This window comes from Helianthus annuus, chromosome 14 (genome assembly GCF_002127325.2).
Source record: "Helianthus annuus cultivar XRQ/B chromosome 14, HanXRQr2.0-SUNRISE, whole genome shotgun sequence".
Classification (NCBI taxonomy): Eukaryota; Viridiplantae; Streptophyta; class Magnoliopsida; order Asterales; family Asteraceae; genus Helianthus; species Helianthus annuus.
The window spans coordinates 160,507,984-160,527,100 of NC_035446.2; the positions used below are offsets into that span (position 1 = coordinate 160,507,984).

General features: G+C 34.9%; 2 protein-coding genes across 2 annotated transcripts; one reads left to right on the forward strand and one right to left on the reverse strand.

The window, feature by feature from the left end:
• Positions 1–180: 180 nt before the first annotated feature.
• On the forward strand, positions 181–2,960 carry LOC110904656 (dolichyl-diphosphooligosaccharide--protein glycosyltransferase subunit 1B). The gene is made up of 8 exons (XM_022150501.2): positions 181–376; positions 674–718; positions 1,011–1,642; positions 1,738–1,885; positions 1,965–2,144; positions 2,239–2,307; positions 2,411–2,500; positions 2,600–2,960. The coding sequence occupies exons 1-8, from the start codon at positions 242–244 to the stop codon at positions 2,720–2,722; spliced, it is 1,422 nt and encodes a 473-aa protein (XP_022006193.1). The 5' UTR covers positions 181–241; the 3' UTR covers positions 2,723–2,960.
• A 1,666-nt stretch (positions 2,961–4,626) lies between these two features.
• Positions 4,627–9,860, reverse strand: LOC110904657 (CRM-domain containing factor CFM3A, chloroplastic/mitochondrial). The gene is made up of 9 exons (XM_022150502.2): positions 8,791–9,860; positions 8,230–8,680; positions 8,021–8,151; positions 6,413–6,763; positions 5,766–5,922; positions 5,393–5,685; positions 5,201–5,260; positions 5,007–5,096; positions 4,627–4,928 (listed from the first exon to the last, which is right to left on the reverse strand). Exons 1-9 carry the CDS (start codon positions 9,658–9,660, stop codon positions 4,800–4,802), a joined length of 2,532 nt encoding a protein of 843 aa, XP_022006194.1. The 5' UTR covers positions 9,661–9,860; the 3' UTR covers positions 4,627–4,799.
• Between the last annotated feature and the right edge of the window lie 9,257 nt (positions 9,861–19,117).

Sequence of the window (19,117 nt, forward strand, 5' to 3'; positions counted from 1 at the left end):
TCGGTTTATAACCTGAACCGGTTTAGCCCATTCTAAAAAAACAGTTCTGTTTTGAAACTGGTTCGGTTGGGTCCAAACCAGTTTTTGTACACACTATTAACAATGTTGATATCGTGGATGAAGCCCAGTCCATAAATGAGCCCGAAAGATATAAAACCGGCCCATAACCATTGTCAGTTCACTACACAAGCATATCATCATCTTCAGACGACTTGGGTCAATACTGTTGCTGGTGAGAGAGATGGAGTTCTTCGTTGCCAGATCTCGATTAACCCTAATCTTCTCACTCTTCTTCTTTCTCTCTCTATGTTTCCGATCGTCTTCTTCACTCTCATCGTCACCAACGGACCTGAAGATCCTCACCGCCGAACGCAGAGTAAGATCTCCGATCACAACTCATCATTTCCGCAATCAATTTCACTAGTTAAAACCTATGCATATCGTGCTATCTGATGTGCAATTCTGGTTCGATTATTGTAAGCTGATTAACGCCGGAATTGATTTTAAAATCGATCGAATTTAAATTGAGATTTGAACCGATTGAGGTTATGAAATTGAATCAATGCAATAATAGCTTTCTGTTGATTTAGGTTAAATTTTATTTATTATTGGTGGTTGTATTGTCTGTTTGGATTTTGATCTCCTGTAATAATGTTGACTGCTGTTTTTGCAGATTGACTTGGCTTCACACATTATTAGGGTTGTGTTGACTTTGAAGGTACTCTTCTCTAACAAGACCTTATTTCCTGAATAATTTATATGTACTGTGTTTGTTTTAAGTTAAAGAATGCTGTTGGTTTTCGGTCGTGTTTCGGTGTGGACGGGATGGTTATATAGGTGTCAGATTCAATAAGAAACTTCACCAGTTGGGTTAGAAATACACATTTTGGAGCTTAAAAATGTGTAGATAACTAGATATCAGTTACTTATTGTACATGGTTTGCTGACATAACGTGTGGAAGCTGTAGAAGCTATATCGTAGAAAATTATTTGATGCTGGAATATTACAGGTACAAAATGATGGGGCATCCCCTGCTTCAGATGTTCTTCTTGCGTTTCCACCAGCACAAGCGAAGCATCTAGCACTGATCCACGCTGCAGAAGTTGCTGGGAAGAAGAGGAAGAAAACTCTACATCCACTAGATGTGAAGACAAGCAGCAATGCTGAAGGGCCAAATGGGGCCAAGTTATACTCCATTTCCTTAAGAAATCCCTTGAGCACAGGTGGATCCGTGTCATTAGAAGTTTCGTATGTTTTGACCCAATCTCTTGAACCTTTCCCTGTTGAGATAAGTCAATCAGAACCGCAACTTGTCTTGTACCGTGACAGTGCGTTAATATTGTCACCATATGAAATTAAACAACAAACTACAGTTATTAGGACACCAAGCACCAAAGTGGAATCATTTACTAGAGTAGAACCGTCTACCCATTTGCGTACTGAGCTCAAGTATGGGCCTTATGAGGACCAGCCTGCTTTTTCATATACTCCTATCGTTGTTCATTTTGAGAATAACAATCCATTTGCTGTGGTTGAGGAACTTGTTAGAGAAATTGAAATTTCTCACTGGGGCAACCTGCAAGTTACCGAGCATTACACATTGGTGCATAACGGTGCTAGACACAAAGGAGGGTTCTCAAGGTCAGGCCGCTAGTCTGAACTCTGAATCATCAATGTGGTTATGTGTCGTTTACTTTGTTAATTAGTTTTTGGCTTCTTGGATCTTAATTTTGCAGGGTTGAATATCAATCTAGGCCGACTTACAGTGGCGTTGCATCCTTCAAAAGTCTTCTTGTAAAATTACCCCCGAGGGTTCACTCTGTCTACTACCGTGATAACATAGGCAATATCTCAACATCACATTTAAGGACAGGTTACAGTAAGGTAGTTTAAACCTTCATGCCTAAACTGTTAAGGTTTCGTTCTTATACACCAATGGTTATACTAAATTTTATTTATGCAGTCCGAAATGGAAATTGAGCCTCGGTATCCTTTATTGGGAGGTTGGAAAGCCACATTCGTCATTGGGTATGGGCTACCATTGGAAGATGTTCTTTTCGAGTCAGCTGATGGTAAGCGGTATCTGAATTTCAGTTTTGGATGTCCTATTGCTGAAACACTGGTAAACAAAATAACAAACAAGGTACAAAAATCGTGTGTACACATACATATTTTTAATTTTAAGTGATCCCCACTCTTCTTCGTCGTTTTGTTAATAAATAGAAAACCTATTTCAGGTTGTGCTGCCTGAAGGATCTAAAAATCCATCTGTTGCGGTTCCATTTTCCGTGGAACAGCGTGCAGAGGTAGCTTCATTTGTACTATGCATAATCTTTAGCAGTTGGTAAACAATAAAATGTGATTATAGCTCGAGTCTGATTTGAATTTATCCATTTTTAATATTTGCAGACGAGTTATTCGTATCTTGACATTGTTGGAAGACCAGTGGTGGTTTTGGAAAAGGAAAACGTAGTTCCTGAACACAACTCTCTTTTCCAGGTGATTAGACACTGCTTGCATATTAAGCTTTTCTTTCATCTCAAATACTTTTTCATGTCCAATTGTCTGTTAACCATCTTTCCGGCTTTGTTTTTGCAGGTTTACTATGATTTCCACCCAATGTTCATGCTTGCAGAGCCATTGATGTTAATATCAGTGTTCTTCTTCTTGTTTGTTGCTGCCTTGGCTTACATTCACATGGACATCTCAATAAGAAAATGAAGAGCGGCACAATGCTGATGATTAATTACCAGGTAGACCGCTTCACCAAGATATGAGCATGGCTGGATAAATTAGATTATATGTAAAACTGACTTAGACACTTGAAGGAACCATTGAGGCATGTTAAACCAGAAAACCTAAATTAGCGGCAAAAGATTTAAGAATTTTCTAAATTTTCTTGAAATTTCGACCCTTTTGGTGCATTTTCAGTTGCTTTAATCATGAGGTGTTTTGCGTCTTTGCTTTTGATACATTTACCTGGATTCCATCATTTTTGCATCCAAAGGCACCCAGAAACGGTGGTGTTTCTTTTTTAATTTAGCGGATGATTTCCATATTCCACTAGTATAATTAGCCATGCTGCGGAGTGCGGACCATATAGTTTCCCTTATCTTATACTCATTTTTTTAATTTCAACTTTATTTTTATATAAAAGTTGTATCTAGACCAGTGGAATGCTACTGCTACCGGTTTCAATCCAAACTTGAAAATTAGTTAAGATACATTCTGGGTTGAACCAGTCAAAAGTAGTCACACAGGCAAGTTCAATGAAACTGTAGCTACCTTTAAAAACATGTTATAAAAAGAGGACATTGTTGTTTTTAATAATATAGTTATAAGTGGCTTAATTCATCAACAAAATGGTCAACCAATTTGGTGGATTCATGAGAAAGTTTAGCGCCTCGCAATTCATTATCGAGTTGAGTTTGTAAATGGATTCAAGTTCTAGTATTTGCTTTCTTTGACCTTGGTGATGTCCATGAATTCAAGGTTAATTTAATTCAACCGTTTGCTACTGCTCAAGAAATTTGTAATTTGTGTGTGGGTAACCCCTAATTCAACACATTGAAGTGGGAACACATCCGGAGCCATGAGATCCGGATCAGAAGGAAGGACCGTATGTTCAGAGCCATAAGCTCTGAATATCTTGACTTCACAATATGAAAAAGGATGTGACCTAACCCGACATTTGATAGATGTAATAATGCGAATATCATTATCAACGGCTACCACTTTGGACCAATAGAAGGCCCGACAAAGCAGTCTGCAAACATGAGGCAAAACGGACAATCAGGCCGGCACATCGAGATTTTGCTACCATGTGCCACCTCGGCAGAAAGGTCCAAAAATATTCTTTAATATAAACACACTGTTACATAGCTGAGAAAAGGGTTAAACAATCGCATAGCTCTCTTACTATTAATACTCTCATTTTCTGTCGTATGATCCTGTCATTTGCTCTTATGAAGGAGTCTGTCACAAAAAGAATTATCTCATTGTGACGAGCCGAAAAGTTATCTCTACAACCATACAAAGGAAGATCTTTGCTTAACGTTCAACCACTCCAACACTATCGTCAAGCTCTTAGTCTAGAACTGTTAATTTTTCGTTTTACAATTTTAAATCCTTACTCTTCACAAGCCATTGTAGCAGAGCTTGTTGCCTAAATCTAGCACAATGTATAATGCATGATGTAAATGCTTGAAATAACTCGCTTGGAATTGGGTCGTTTGTAAATTGTAAACAAGCAAAGCTGAGCCAGCTCTGTTTGTAAACAACACGAATGTGGTTTGAACTTTCAAGTGTTCATAATCATGTCAAGAAGAGGTGGTTAAGTCATTGTAATAACAAGATATTTGGATCACAAGTGCGCAAATCATTATAGTTTTGAAATCATACAATATCAAAGGAGCAAAGTCATTATGATATCAAGATCACACAATCTCAAAAGGAGTAAAACATAATGATAATTGAGATCACAGAATCTGAAAGAGGGGGGCATATTTACATCATAGAATCTCAAAGAGGGAGGGAGCGGTTCATACCCATTGAAGCGAGGCCATTTCATGTCGCGTTTATTTTTTGTTTTTGTGAACCGCTTAAGTTTTGACTTCAGTCCGTGATTGCGAATTTCAAAGAATGATCAATTATATTTTCCTCGCCTTTATATGTTTTTGCTCAAATAGTAGAATCCATGGACCAAATTTGGTTTGACAACTAATACAACAATATATCGACAGAATCAGACATGATATGGTCTGCTCGAGAACACTTTTCATAAAATTTCAAGTACAAGCTACAATGATATAGTGTGCACAAACTCTGTTTCTGAATCTTCCAAGTTATCGTTTTCATCGTCTCCACTGTCATACGTATTAAGGTAGGCATCCTCCCCTTCCTGTTCCTGTTCCTCTTCCTCTTCCACCTGAAGATGAACAACAAATGACTCAATAAACTAAATCAATTATCAAAACTTAAATCCTATACTTAGGTTGAACTTCACCTCACTATCCTCATCTTCGGTGGAATATGCTGCATCTAAGCTAATGAATAGTTCATCACCACCTTCATCTTTTATAGTCGAAACATGTTCCTGAAAATCATTCATTCGTCACAAACAAACGTTACGATAAAGTTGATATTCATGTTAGTCAAAGTCAATGAGCAAAAAATATGCTTATAGATAGAAGATCATACAATTTCATATCGCAGTTTACTCATCCTGGAATGCAGGGTAGAAATATGATTCAGAAGAGCCTGTTTAACAAATAAACAAGACAAGAGTCAGTTTGGTACATGATTCGTTCAACAAAAACGATACTATAAATGACCTTTTAATGGAAAAGATACGCATGCTGAAATTTGTAAAAAATATATATATATATATACCTCACGTCTTTGAAGCTCGATAGAACGTGCCAAAGCCTTCCTCTTTGTTAGCAAATTTTTTGGTCTTAACGCAGAAGGGCGTTTATAATCGTTACCTCGAAACACAATAATTGCATATCCCTTTGAAACTTTATCAACAGACACCAACACCCCTCCACTCTCTGATTCAAGAGATAACGCTATATTCTTAACCTCCTCAAAATTTGTGGCCTTTACGATGATTTTAACCAACTCCCTATACTTCCAATGAAGATGCATATTCTCCACTGTGCCATCAAACACTCCACGCCGACCTGAAAAAAATATCGTTGTTACTTCTTGTTTTAAGTAACGCCAGAAAAGAACAAAGAGTGAAAATCAAGAAGCTTATTACCAAGAAGCAAGAAAGCTTTCATCCTTAAACCTAGTTTTCGAAACATAAATCTTTCCTCGTCCGTGATGCTTTCTGGATCAGCTTGACGATCCGCAGGGTTTAGAAATGCTTCCACTTTGGATAAGGCTTTTTCGGCTTTCATTAGCTTTCGATCAGCCTGTGAGAAAATAATATTGTGATTTATGATGAATAGTTAGTTAGTTGTTGACTTTTTGAACCATTGTACTTGGTTTTTTCTTTGACAAAAATCTTGAGAACTGCAAAAAAACACTTTTTTCTATATTTCTTTAATATTTATAGGGTCGGGTTGACCCGAAAACACTTTTTTCTATATTTCTTTAATATTTATAAATGGCAAATGGATTAAAAACTTTATTTTTTTAGTAAAGCTACTTAAGAGATGGTAAGAATTTAAAGATATTTTGGGCCTCATTTCAACGTTTAAAAGTTTCAAGATTTGATCCGTTAAAGTTTTTAAGAAAGCAGTTGGTTGAAACTATTCAAGAACGCAATATGACCCATTTTCAGTAACTGATTGAAACTATTCAAGAACGCAGTTGGTAAAAAAACCATAAAAAATGATCAGAAAATCGATAAACCAAAACCAAGAAGAGCATAATTATGAACCAAAGTTCCAAGAAACTCACAAAATAAAGCTTCCTCTCGAGTTTTCTTATAAGATTGGCCTGTTTAAGAGTTTCTGCTTCTTGAAGAACTTTTTGCTTATAATCATCATCAAGTCGTTTGGCCCACCGGGCATTTGCATCAAGAGTCTCGCTAAGTGTACCCGCAGATCCGGTTTGGTCTTGTGTTTCAACTCTTGGTGTGATAAAAGTCGATGCTCTCAGTCGAGCCTGTTCTTCATCATCTTGTAAAGATTTTGCCAACCTTTCTTTTTCTAATAACGCTTCTGCAACATCGGGTGTCAAGAAATCTTTTCCTCTGTAAAACACCAGAAAATCTTTGTTTCTAGACAGAAGGATGCCTCCTGTCAATTTCTGCACTTAAAATCATATATAATAAGAAGTTTTTAATCATTATTAATGAACCAAAGAAAAAATTAATCATTAATAATGAAATTAAGAATATATATATAGTGAAAGGTTTAAATACAAAAGGCTCTTAACGTGTGACGGTACACGACCACCAATATAACGTCCGCAGTTATGCAAATAACGTGCATAACTAGGGTTAACCCAACACACGCAGAATTATGCAAATAACGTGCGTAATTAGGGTTTAACCCAACCCACGCGTAATTATGTATAACTTTCGTAATTATGCAATAACGTGCGTAATTATGCAAAGTTAATTACTATTGTGCCACCGCGTTTAGGGCTGTAAACCTACCGAACGAACACGAACAAGGCCTTGTTCGTGTTCATTCGTTAAGGATATTATGTGTTCACGAAGGGTTCATGAACACTTACTGAACGAGATTTTTTGTTCGTGTTTGTTCATTAAGGAAAGAAACGTGTTCACAAACGGTTCATGAACACAAATAAAATCGGCAAAGACGATGGTGGCCAGAGGTGGATGGTGAGAGAGAGCGGCGCTAGACCTTGAAGCCCTAATCGTCGAACGAATGTCGATAGTATTTTTCGATGTGAATAATTAGAAGGTAAGTAGAGCGGTCCGTAAACAAGGTGGAGATAGGATTTTTCTATTTTATATGTTCAGATAAATAAGAATTAAAGAATATAAAAAGTTCAGATAAATTAAATAAATGTTAAAAGATCTTTAATGAACATAAACAAACGAACATGAACGAATGTTCACGAACGCGTTACCGAACGTTCACGAACGTAATTGAACGAAAGAGACATTTGTTCGTGTTCGTTCATAAAACTAACCAAACGGAATTTCTTGTTCATGTTCATTCATTAATTAAACAAACGAACGTAAACGAACTTCCCGCCGAACGGTTCACGAACTGTTCGGCGCTGAACGTTCGGTTCGTTTACAGCCCTAACCGCGTTCAATTGAAGGCCTAGATTAGATCAGATGTGCGGTTGAGATACTCGCGTATGCATCGCACGATAAGGTGGTCTTGTACGTTAACCGGCCGCTATACATATATATACACATTCTGATAAGTGTATGCACTATGATGACATATTCTTCTCAGGGTTGCAATACAATAAACCATTTAGTTTTTTATTCTTTCACCCTACAAATTCATAACAAAACAAATATTCGGGGACAAATTTCAACATAGCTCTTTGTATTTATGTAATATGGTATTCATTGAGTACCTTGATATCTTCAGCCATTCTCTCACTTGTAGTTAGTTGAACTCCACGTTTTAACGCAACTTTCGCAATCGAACTCCTTTCCCACAATTTAACTATTGCCGTTGCCAAACCTTGATGTTGTCTGCTTCTACCTATTCATACAAATAATCAAATAATTTAGGAACTTTTTAGGTATAGTTCATTAATTTTTATGAAAAAAGATGACATACCTAACGCAAAATGTGGAGGGAGAAATCTCGCTAGCCTTCTTAAATTAGTAGCTTCCCTTCCCACAAGCGTAGCTTTTATGCCATACGGAAGTATTCTGAATGGTGGTTGGTAGCCATGAACTGTTCCCGGAAGTAAATCTGCATCCACGGGTAACGGGTCGCACCCGGGCCAATCCATGTACCTAGGGCCCAACCCTTCTAAGAGTTTATCCACTTCTTTTTCATAGTTTACTTCATCTTTTGTTCCAGTATTTTCTGCATCTAATTCATGCCTTTGTAAACTGTCCATTGAACCAGATGCGACATCAGCATCGGAAATATATGATTTTTCTGATTTGTCGTTGTTATATTCACGGTTTCTTTGTTTTACAGATGGATCTTGGTATCCTATGCCCCGATACAAAGCAACGGTACTTCCAGATCGCCATATCACCAACCCCCCGGTTCTCATCTGAATATTGCAGATATTAAGTTAAAAGAAACTGAACATAACCATTAAAAAAAAAAAAAAAACATAAAAAAAGCTGAAATATAGTAATAATAATCGTTGAATAAACTAACCTCTAAAATCTCATGCATCCGTCTCATATTAAGCGCACCCGCTCCTTCAACTTTCAACTTCACAACTTCTGCCGATTTCCACTTATCCTTAATCAAAGCCACCATTTCTCGAGTAACACCAGCACCCGTAATCCTCGTTTTATTCTTCAACCTATACGCTAAATTCCTCAACCTCCTCAACTCCGCTTCCGGAAGAGTCAACTCAGCCACGCAAGTCTTACTTTTAAGCTTCACTGAATTCCTACTTTCATCTTCAGGCGACGGTTTCTCCCACGGAAATCTAACCTTCCCATTACTACCCCTAAACACATCTTCAATACCTAGAGGCGATTCTGGCGAAAACCCACCTCGCGCATTCGGTAACACCCCTTCTTCAACATAAAATATATCCTCAATTGACCCCTTTTCAATTCTATTGTTATCCTCCTTCTTTTGTATAACATCGTCATCAGCATACCCAAATTTCTTTAACTTCTCAACAATCCTATCCATTGTACTACCACTATCATGATTATTTTCATAATCGGAATCATCGGTATATTTATAATCGAAGGCCTTTTCGGCCTGTTTAGGCCAGCTTTGCTTATGGGTATTAATATTATTATTATTATTGTTGTTGTTGTTGTCCCATTTCTCTAACCAGGTACCAGTGTTATTATTATTATGATTACTTGTGGACTGTGAAGCTTCATTGTTGGTGTTTCTTCTAATAACAAGTTTGGATTTTTTGTGTGGGTTTGAGGTGGAATTGGTTTCATAATTGGCAATGATTTTGTGCTTCTTGAAAGGGTTATAAGAACAGTACCTGAAGAAGTGGAGCTTGTAGACTGAGCTGTGAAAGGAGTCTAGACGAGTGGGCACCAGAGCCATGTTTTGTAATCAAATGACCTAATTGAAAGAAACAGAAATCAAGGGGGGTTTTAATTGGTTTCGCTGAATTATACTCTTACGTATTGTGCACATTCAAACATCTTAAAAAGAAAGAGTATTGAGGGGTTGATCGATAAAGAGGAGCGATGAACCGGTGATTGTGAAACAGGGGAGAAAGAGGATAAGAGAAGAAGTTCACTGGTTCGAGCCTAGAAGGATACTTTCACTGGGCTTACACTCAATAAGCCCAATAAGAGGATGAATCATGGGCCATGGCCCATGGATGGAGGATTTATGTCGGAATTTTTTAGCCCATTTGTTTCAATTATCACATACTTGAGGGCCTTTGTAGAAGAGTTAAATCATAAACTGATAAAAGTTAGGGCTGGTTAAAAAGCTTGTGACCCGAGTCTAAAGCTAAGCTCGATTGGCTCATTTGTATATCAACCTAAAATTGTTGGCTCGACTGTTTAGTTCATATTGAATCTATTTATAAGTTATGCATGTATGTAAAATTTAATATTTCTCTAAAACTTTGAGAAAATAGATGAGTCGGTTTATTCACCAGGGCCGTCTCCGAAAATGAAAAAAAAAAAAAAAATTGGCCCTGTGCGAGAAAAAAATTTAGGCCCTCTTCGCAAAACCTGTTTTATAAAGAACCAAGCCAGGGCCTTAAACAAAACCCTTTACGTCGATGATGATGATCGCCTGGTCTGGTCACACAACGTCACAGCGAACACAGGGTCTGATGGTCTTCATTTCCTGCATAGTCGCACAATGCCCAACGCCCTCTAATGGGGTTGATTTGAAATATGTTTGTTTATTAACCTGGGTCTATTAAACTGTTATACTAATGCAGGCCCATTTTAATTGGGTTTCTTCATTTCTTTGCACACAACCATACACTAGTTCATTTAAACACAGGCCCATTTAAACTTAATAAACATGCCCTGTAACATTTAAATACAGGCCTAATAAAAAAATTTATAAAAAACATACAATTTTTTTAAATATATATATATAAGAAATTTTTTGGGCCTTATATTGGTTTGGGCTCTGTGTACAGGCCCATTCTGCACTTGGCCATAGACGGCCCTGATTGTCATGTACAATTGTACACCCCATGGCTTTGTAAAATATCATTTTGATTCTCTCAAGTTTACATGCTTAATTTTATGTATGTGGGTCAAATATAATATGTTTTTGTGCTTATTTTTGTTTATATGTTTTCGGTTGGTAGGCATTTGGTCAATACATTTTCGTATTTATTTTTATGTATGTTTTCAGTTGTTCTACATTTTGTCGTATATAATACATTTTCACTATGTGGTATAAATTCGAGTTGGTTTACGTTTTAACGTAAGTTTTGCTCAAATATAATATGTTTTCGTGTTTAATTTTTGTACGTTTCACTTAGTCTACTTTTTGACGTAAATTTTGTTCGAAAACAAGTCAGATCAGATATTTGACGTTACAAATTTAATTTACTTTGAGTTTTGACGTTGCCGCAACGCGCGACGGATCAAAATACTAGTTAAAAATAATTGAGTTGGCAGCTTGCTCACTAGTTGAACAAGCTATAATAAATTTGTCAAATGAAAAAAAAAATCTGAATGAAATGATGTGATCGGAAGCAAATGTGTTGTTTTTATTTTTGTATTGTTTTGTTTTGTATGTGACTGGGATATGGATGTATGGCTGTGGCTAGGTTGGCCAGCATGGGCTCAAATTCATTAGACCAATGGTCCACACTTCTTGACATTTAGCACATTCAATAATTACAGTTCAATGAACCATGGTCCAGCCCTTGGTCGGGTTAGGTGCACCACTCTAGCCCCTATCAATTTTTGTTCACATTTAACATTTTGTTTTTCTCCAACTGAACCAATTTATGAAATAACAATAATAGTAATAATAATAGTGACATCTTTTAATGTTAGTGTCAATTGATGATTACTTTACATACGTGTGACAATATCTGCTTTTATGGCTATAAATCTATGTGTTGGTCTTCAAGACAACAATATATATTAAAGTTACTTGCATGTGCAACAATTTTTTTAACGGTTAATTTTAACCCCTTTACATCAATAATTCTAAATCATTCTCTTTTACCTAGATTTGAATCTAGGACCCCCTTATAAAACGAATGTGTCCCTACCAAATGAGCTAATTTAACATTGCTTAATTTTTTCAAAAAGTTGGGGAAAAACATTGATTTATATTTAATGTTTGTAAAATAAATTATTTGACAAATTTTAATGGTTACTCGGGGCAATTTTAAACATATTGGATGGACCATTATTCATTCATATCTAATGTGGTCACACTACTGAGTATGCATTTATAAATTTGTTGACTTTTTTCGCTAAAAGTTAATATTAAAAAATAAATACATAATATAAATTTATAGATTTATATTTTTAAAATCACCCTATGTATGTATGTATGTGTTTTGTTTGTTTGTTTGTTTTTAGTTGTCGTGAGAAAGATGATAAAAGATAAACTACGGGGATTGCGTGATATTTGACTTTTTTTAATTGACTATGAGATATGAAATGCAATTAAAAGGAACGTTGACCAAGGCCATAAAAACAACAAAGACAAAGGCGATGCCGCCGTGCACGGCCATCGGTGACGCCTACATCGGCGGCGGACCATCACGTGAACTCCATAAATACCCCTACTTACTTACTTATGACATGCTTTACACAAACAAAAGATATGTTGCATGCATGTTTTCCTTTAAACAATTGTTTCATATTACAGATCACAGTATAATTTGGTGCAAGTTTGTTTATTTCAGGTGATGTACTTTTATTTCCTTTGTATTTTAAGTTGTGAAGTAGTGGTGGATCTAGATTAAAATTTTGAGGAAAATGTTTAAACCTTTTTTTATCGTATTTTCATACAATGTAAACAAAACAAAAATAAAAACACTATAATAAATAAAACTAAACACGCCTAATAGATTTCTTCTATTTATTTTTTGAAAGCTTGAAATCGAGCCATTACATTCTATTCTTTTACTTTATGAAAAGTGTCTCTTTCGATCGCACAAATTAAATCATTGTTCAAATACTCTTCACCCATTCGATTGCGTATAATTGTCTTGATAAGAATCCAACATGGTAAAGAATTTTCTAACAAGAATCCAGCACTACGAACAAAACCTATTAATCGATACCGATTTGCAATCTTTTCTTCCTTACAAACGCCATGAGGGCGAAGGCAGCGGCTGAGGTCACTGTCGATGATGTTGAATTGTGAGGGCGCGTGTTGATTTGTTCGGGTTCAAAAATCAAAAGAACTTAATTATTTGGGTTTTTAACCGACCGTGGGCTTTTAATATTTTGTGTTTATTTTGTATTATTGAATTTTAATTTTAGTGTGGCTTTAACCATTTAATAGTGAGCTTTTGATCATATTTGGTTGGATAATGAATCAAATTTGTGATCAAAAGAACCCAATCACTTGGTCGTAAAGCTGAGGGGTACACCCCTCCTAAAGGGCTATGTCCACCCCTGGTATAAAGAAAATGTGTGTCAGCCCGCCCTGCCCTGTTGTGAAGAAAATGTGTGTTTCTCTTTGAGGTAGATAGTTTTAAGTCTCACGGTGGTGTACAAATATGTAAATTTAGGCATTTAACAACTATTACTTAGAATTAGATACATAAGTTGTAAACTATTAGTCGTTAATTATAGGTCATACGGAAATAATGGAATGAAGTCCTTATCAAAACTATATGAATGAAACTGAAATTACCTTTAGAATCCATATGAACCAAATCAAATCAAATCATATGAACACATTTAAAATGACTTATAAAAACATAAGTTACAAACTATATAAAAGAAAACCCAAAATCTATGCTAAAATACCCAAAATTCATAGTTAACCCAACACAATCCACCAAAAAATAGTGACTGACTCGGTAAAAATCTCTATTAATAGGCATATGAAAACCAAAAACTTGTGACATGATGAAAACAAATGCTAGGTGTGCTATTGGACGCTTGGTTCGTAATAATTTAATGAAGTTAGAATTTTCTTTTACCACTTACTCCATTGGTTTGCATGATTCGTTAGTCCTAAACATAATTCAAGGGATAACATATTCGGTTGGATAATGATTCAAATTTATAACTAAAATTAGAATTTAGATGATTTCCCTCGAATTTCTATAAGTAAACGAATTCATCACTCCTTTGATATAATAAATAAATTCAACAAAAGAACTTGAAATTTATCTTTCCCTCCATCGCACTACCACCATCAATCTAATTGTCCCAACGTTGTTTGCCGTCACCACAACCATGTCTATGTCGCCATTATTGTCATCACCATCCCTATCCCCTACCACTATAACCACCACCACATTCCAACTTTTAAAACAAATTTACAAACTAAAAGGGGCAGATCTAAGTTAGAGCTTAGGTGGGCGAGCGGGCGCACCTCTTAAATAATTTTTTTACTGTATTTTATAGGCTAAAATCACGATTACATCCTTTGAAATTTTGATTAAATCCCTCTTCCACACCCTTACAAAATAATTCTTGGGCTCCCCAGTGGAAACTAAACATGATTAGTCTACCAACCAAATAAATCACAAAGTTCAACTTCTTTGACATATTTATTTCCCATATAAAATTTAATTTCTTTAAAACTGGTTATGAAGGGGTATGGTCCCTAATCTGCGACGACCAGCCAGGTCGCGTACGAGACCATACCCTTAACACAACAATTTGTTAGCTTTCCCAACCTTGAGCCCACTAAACAGGTCTAACCTAGGTCGCGCACAGGGTCAAGGGAAACATAAGACCAGATTTCATACTTGGCTTTTTGGATAAAAACTCTCACTTCCTAGACCTTGCGTCGGCTACTTGGGACTTTCCTGATGGTCGCGCGGAGGACAGAAGCGCAACTAATCTAAGGACAAGTACAAAGGGTACAAGTGGCAGAACAATGGACCAATAAGCGTTCAACAGGTGTATCCGATCGCGCTCCACGATTGACAAATCGTACAGGAGACAAGAAGGTACACAAGGACGCTTACGTGGCTCCAATCAGCATGCGCCGACAACTGCACCACGATCTCCACTTAGCCGCTGATGACAGAGCAGAAAACAAGGACAACGGTCAGGCTACGTGGATCCAATCAACGTGCACCAGCTCTCCTCTCGTCCAGAAGCACAAACGGTCGTGGCAGGGGAGACAAAGCGGATATTCCTTGTTGTCGACCTCAAGGCTCAAGGCCCATCAGCTCATCTTCTTCCACACCACTCCGGCTATAAATAGAGACCTTCTTCCTCCATGTTTAATCATCCACTTCCTTGCTCTCTTACTCCTAATTACATACTTAATCCTCAATACACAAACTTATTCTCACGCCGGAGAGTGGTTAAGAGGAGAACCTCCCCCCCCCCCTATTTCTCTCCTCTTAACGAGCTTAATGGGGTGCTTAGTGTTTTGCAGGAAGATCATTATCACAACTCAGACGATGTAAAGAAGATTAACCTTTTTTGTCGAAGGACATACCACAAACTAATCACCATATTAGTTTGGTGTTTTCTCATGTTATAATTTCTCAAGAAGAAAACATATATAAACCAAAAGCAATCTCAAAGTTATTTATTTATTTTATCTTAAAGCTATTGCAAAAACTGGATATAAAAAGGTACACTTTCTAATGTAAAAGCTAATATGAGTGTGAAATAGATTGTTATTCTGTTAATTAAATAATTTATTATAATACTTGCATCAACAACCCAAGATTTATAAAGATCCATTCATACCATTGACTAAAAGCCAATTGGCATGTTGCACATAACATGTGGGAATGCCTTCTATGATAAACAAATATGTTGGGTTGTTAATTATCATAAGAGAAATTGTTGATAACTAATGGCAGAAAAATACAATTTTCATAGGGGGCTACTAAATGTACCCCCTCTTGTTACTTTTTATACCCCCTTTCCATATAATTACATTTAAACTTGTCATATTTACCCCCTAAACAAGTCATATTTTTTAAAAGTACTTTTTTTTGTTACAAAACAAATTCAAAGGTGTAAAAATATATTATAAACGGTTTTTTTAATTGTTTATTTTATTATGTTTATTTAAAAAAAAAAAAACCATATTTTTTTAAAAAATTTTCAGATATTTTTTACACTTTCTCAAACAGTATTTTGATTATGTTTTATTTTATTGAACATCTTTACAAATTACTAATAACGTTTTTCATATAAAAACAAAAATAAAAAAGTTTTGAATTTTATTTTTGAAACAGTCTATTTTATATTTTTTCCTCGTCTAGTTTATATTTTAAATGTCTTATATTTATTATTTTTAATATTTTAAAATGTTATTTTTTAATTTTGGAACGACTTGAAGTGGGTATCTGATGTGTGGTCGAAAACCGATGATTATTCGTAATTAAGTTTATGCTTTTACGTGATTTTTGGTTTCGAATGACCTACTTTTGATTACAAAAAATCCACATATATTTTTGAAATCAATCAGTTTAATATATTTTTTAAATGAAGAAGAGAAAAATATTTGTGAATCAACCCTGCCCATTTGTTTTGCTTTAGAAAAGTGTTCACTTCGATCCAAGTCTTAAACTGGTTATAACTTGTTTATAACATACTCTTTACACTAATTAAATTTGAATTTAGAGTTAATTACATAGTTAGTCCCTGTGGTTTGCACAAAATAACATACTTAGGTACTAATAGTTTAAAATCACCTTCTAGGGTATTAACTTTTCATTTTGCAACGTTTGGAGGTATTAACTTCTAGGGTATTAACATAGTTAGTCCCTGTGGTTTGCACAAAATAACATACTTAGGTACTAATAGAATGTGATTTTAAACCTAAAAATAATGTTAATACCTCCAAATGTTACAAAATGAAAAGTTAATACCCTAGAATGTGATTTTAAACTATTAGTACCTAAATATGTTACTTTGTGTAAACCATAGGGACTAACTATGTAATTAACTCTTGAATTTATATAGATTGTGAATTTATAGTTTGATAAAATAATTTTAGTACCTATTGTTATTTGTTCACTTACATAGATGGTTTGAATGATTAATATGTGCTAGGGATGTAAACTCTATATTAAAAGATTTTTTTACTTATTTGATAAATAAAAATTGTTAATTATTTTATAAACACGTCTAAAGTATTAAAAAATATAAAAGTAAGACTTTTACAATACAAACTAGACAAGGAAAAAACATAATATAGACTTTTTTCAAAAAGAAAGTTCAAAACTTTTTTTATTATTCTTATAAGAAAAAATGTTATTATTTATTTGTAGAGATGTTTAATAAAAAAACATAATTAAAATACTATTTGAGAAAGTGTCTTTAAAAACAATGTATAAAAACTTTTAAAAAATATGATTTAAATAAAAATTAAAAAATAAATATTTAAAAAACGCGAGTAATCTTTTTTCACACTTTTGAATTTGTTTTGTAACCAAAAGAATATTTTTTATAATGATGATTTGTATAGAGGGTAAATAGTAAAAGTTTTAATGTGATTTTATGGAGAGGGGGTATAAAAAGTAAGAAGAGGGGGTATATTTAGCCTACCCCTTTTCATACAGTTTGTAAACTTTGAAATATAAGTTACTAAATTTCGTATCATTTTCATAAAAGTTTATAAATTTTGTATTTTACACTTGTAAGTTACTTCGGTTAGAAAGTGTTATAGGAGTGTGCTTTTGGCATTTACATTTTTATAGTACATTTCAAGTTACACATTAAGAAGTATATCATAAAATAACAATACATTTTTCTATTTGTCTTAACTAGAGTAATAAAGATAATCAATTAAATGTCAATATATGTCTTAATATGAACGAATACAAACTTCTTAGCATGTCAATATATGTCTTAATATGAACGAATACAAACTTCTTAGCATACATGTTACAAATATGTGTAACATCCATTTGGCCATTTAGTGCCGACACTTATATCATGTACATAGAAGTGACATGTTTTTGCTAATAAAACAATGATAAAACCAAAATTATCAACTCACGGGTCATAGTATGTATATATTTTTCAACATTCGGACAATGGTTAGTTACTACTATTTAAACTTCCTCTACTTGATAAAAATATGTGTTACATATAAAAAGAAAGTAACAAATCTCGAAATAAATATATTGATAAAATAATAAGGCGTACAATAATAAATAAATAAATAAAAAGATAGATTTTTTTAAATACCCAATCAAGTAAATTAATAAAGCTTAGGAATAAATTTAAGAAAAAAAAAAACAGGAATTAGTCAAGCAGGTTGTACAACAAATCTCATCTTGTCGAATGAGCCGAGGGGTGCAAACGAGCTGAGCGGCTCGCGAGCTACTCGAGATTGGCTCGATAAAAAGCTCGAAACGAGCCGAGCCTTATCGAGCCCGAGCCGAGCTTGAGCCTGAAATAAAGCTCGTTTGCTTATCGAGCCCGAGCTCGAGCCTCACATGAGAAGCTCGTTAGGCTCGTCGAGCCTTATCGAGCCTTAGTGTAAACGAGCCGAGTCGAGCCGAGCTTATTCAAACGGGTTTACAAGCCGACCTCGAGCCTAAAAATAACCTTATTTAGTAAACGAGCCCAAGCCCGAGCTTCACTTATCGAGCTCACGAGCCTAAAAGTCTATTATTTATATTATTTTTATTTAATAGATAATAAACGAGCCGAGCTCGAGCTTGAGAAAATACAAACGAGCCGAGCTCGAGCCTTGAAAACAAAGCTTGAATCGAGCCGAGCTCACATAAGTTAAACGATCTCGAGCTCGAGCCTGGTCAAGCTCGGGCTCGGCTTGGCTCGTTTGCACCCCTAAATGAGCCTAATACCATTGTAGAGTTTGGGAAATAAGGGTAGCATTGTATTTAAAAAAAAATGGGCCTTGGTATGCTATTAAAAGGTCATGTTAGCCAAGACCATAACAATGCATAGTGAGAAACTAGGATTTCAGGTGACTAATCCGGCTTATGTAAGTTGCAGGTTTCTAAATCCTTAGGATTTGTTTGGTACGAAGTAATGGAATGCATGAGAGAATTAAATAGACAAAGAATGAAATAGATAAGGGAATGAAATTGATCATTACCATCTCCTTGTAATGTTTGGTTACTAATCTATACATATAATAAAGTAAACCAATTTGAGACACATGGCAATCATTGAGGCTATTTAGAATTTTATTTTCCCTCCTTAAATATAATCCTTTTAGTTTAATTAATTAATCCTAAATTAAAAAAAAAAAGAAAATTAATCCTTAAATCTTGAAAAAAATAAATTAATCTCTACTTAATATTTTTATCCAAATTTTATTTTTCAAATTCAAATTAATAGGTTCACCTATCGAAACCCTAATTTGTATATAAATATATCTGAGCTCCTATTTAAATTATTTACGATATATACATTTTAAATTC

Coding starts and splice junctions, on each gene's coding strand:
- LOC110904656 (XM_022150501.2), top strand. CDS start 242: ATGGAGTTCTTCGTTGCCAGATCTCGATTAACCCTAATCTTCTCACTC. Junction 2,145..2,238: donor TAAACAAAATAACAAACAAG/GTACAAAAATCG, acceptor AACCTATTTCAG/GTTGTGCTGCCTGAAGGATC. Junction 2,308..2,410: donor CCGTGGAACAGCGTGCAGAG/GTAGCTTCATTT, acceptor TAATATTTGCAG/ACGAGTTATTCGTATCTTGA.
- LOC110904657 (XM_022150502.2), bottom strand. CDS start 9,660: ATGGCTCTGGTGCCCACTCGTCTAGACTCCTTTCACAGCTCAGTCTAC. Junction 8,152..8,229: donor CCCTCCACATTTTGCGTTAG/GTATGTCATCTT, acceptor TTGTATGAATAG/GTAGAAGCAGACAACATCAA. Junction 5,923..6,412: donor TCGAGAGGAAGCTTTATTTT/GTGAGTTTCTTG, acceptor ATTTTCTCACAG/GCTGATCGAAAGCTAATGAA.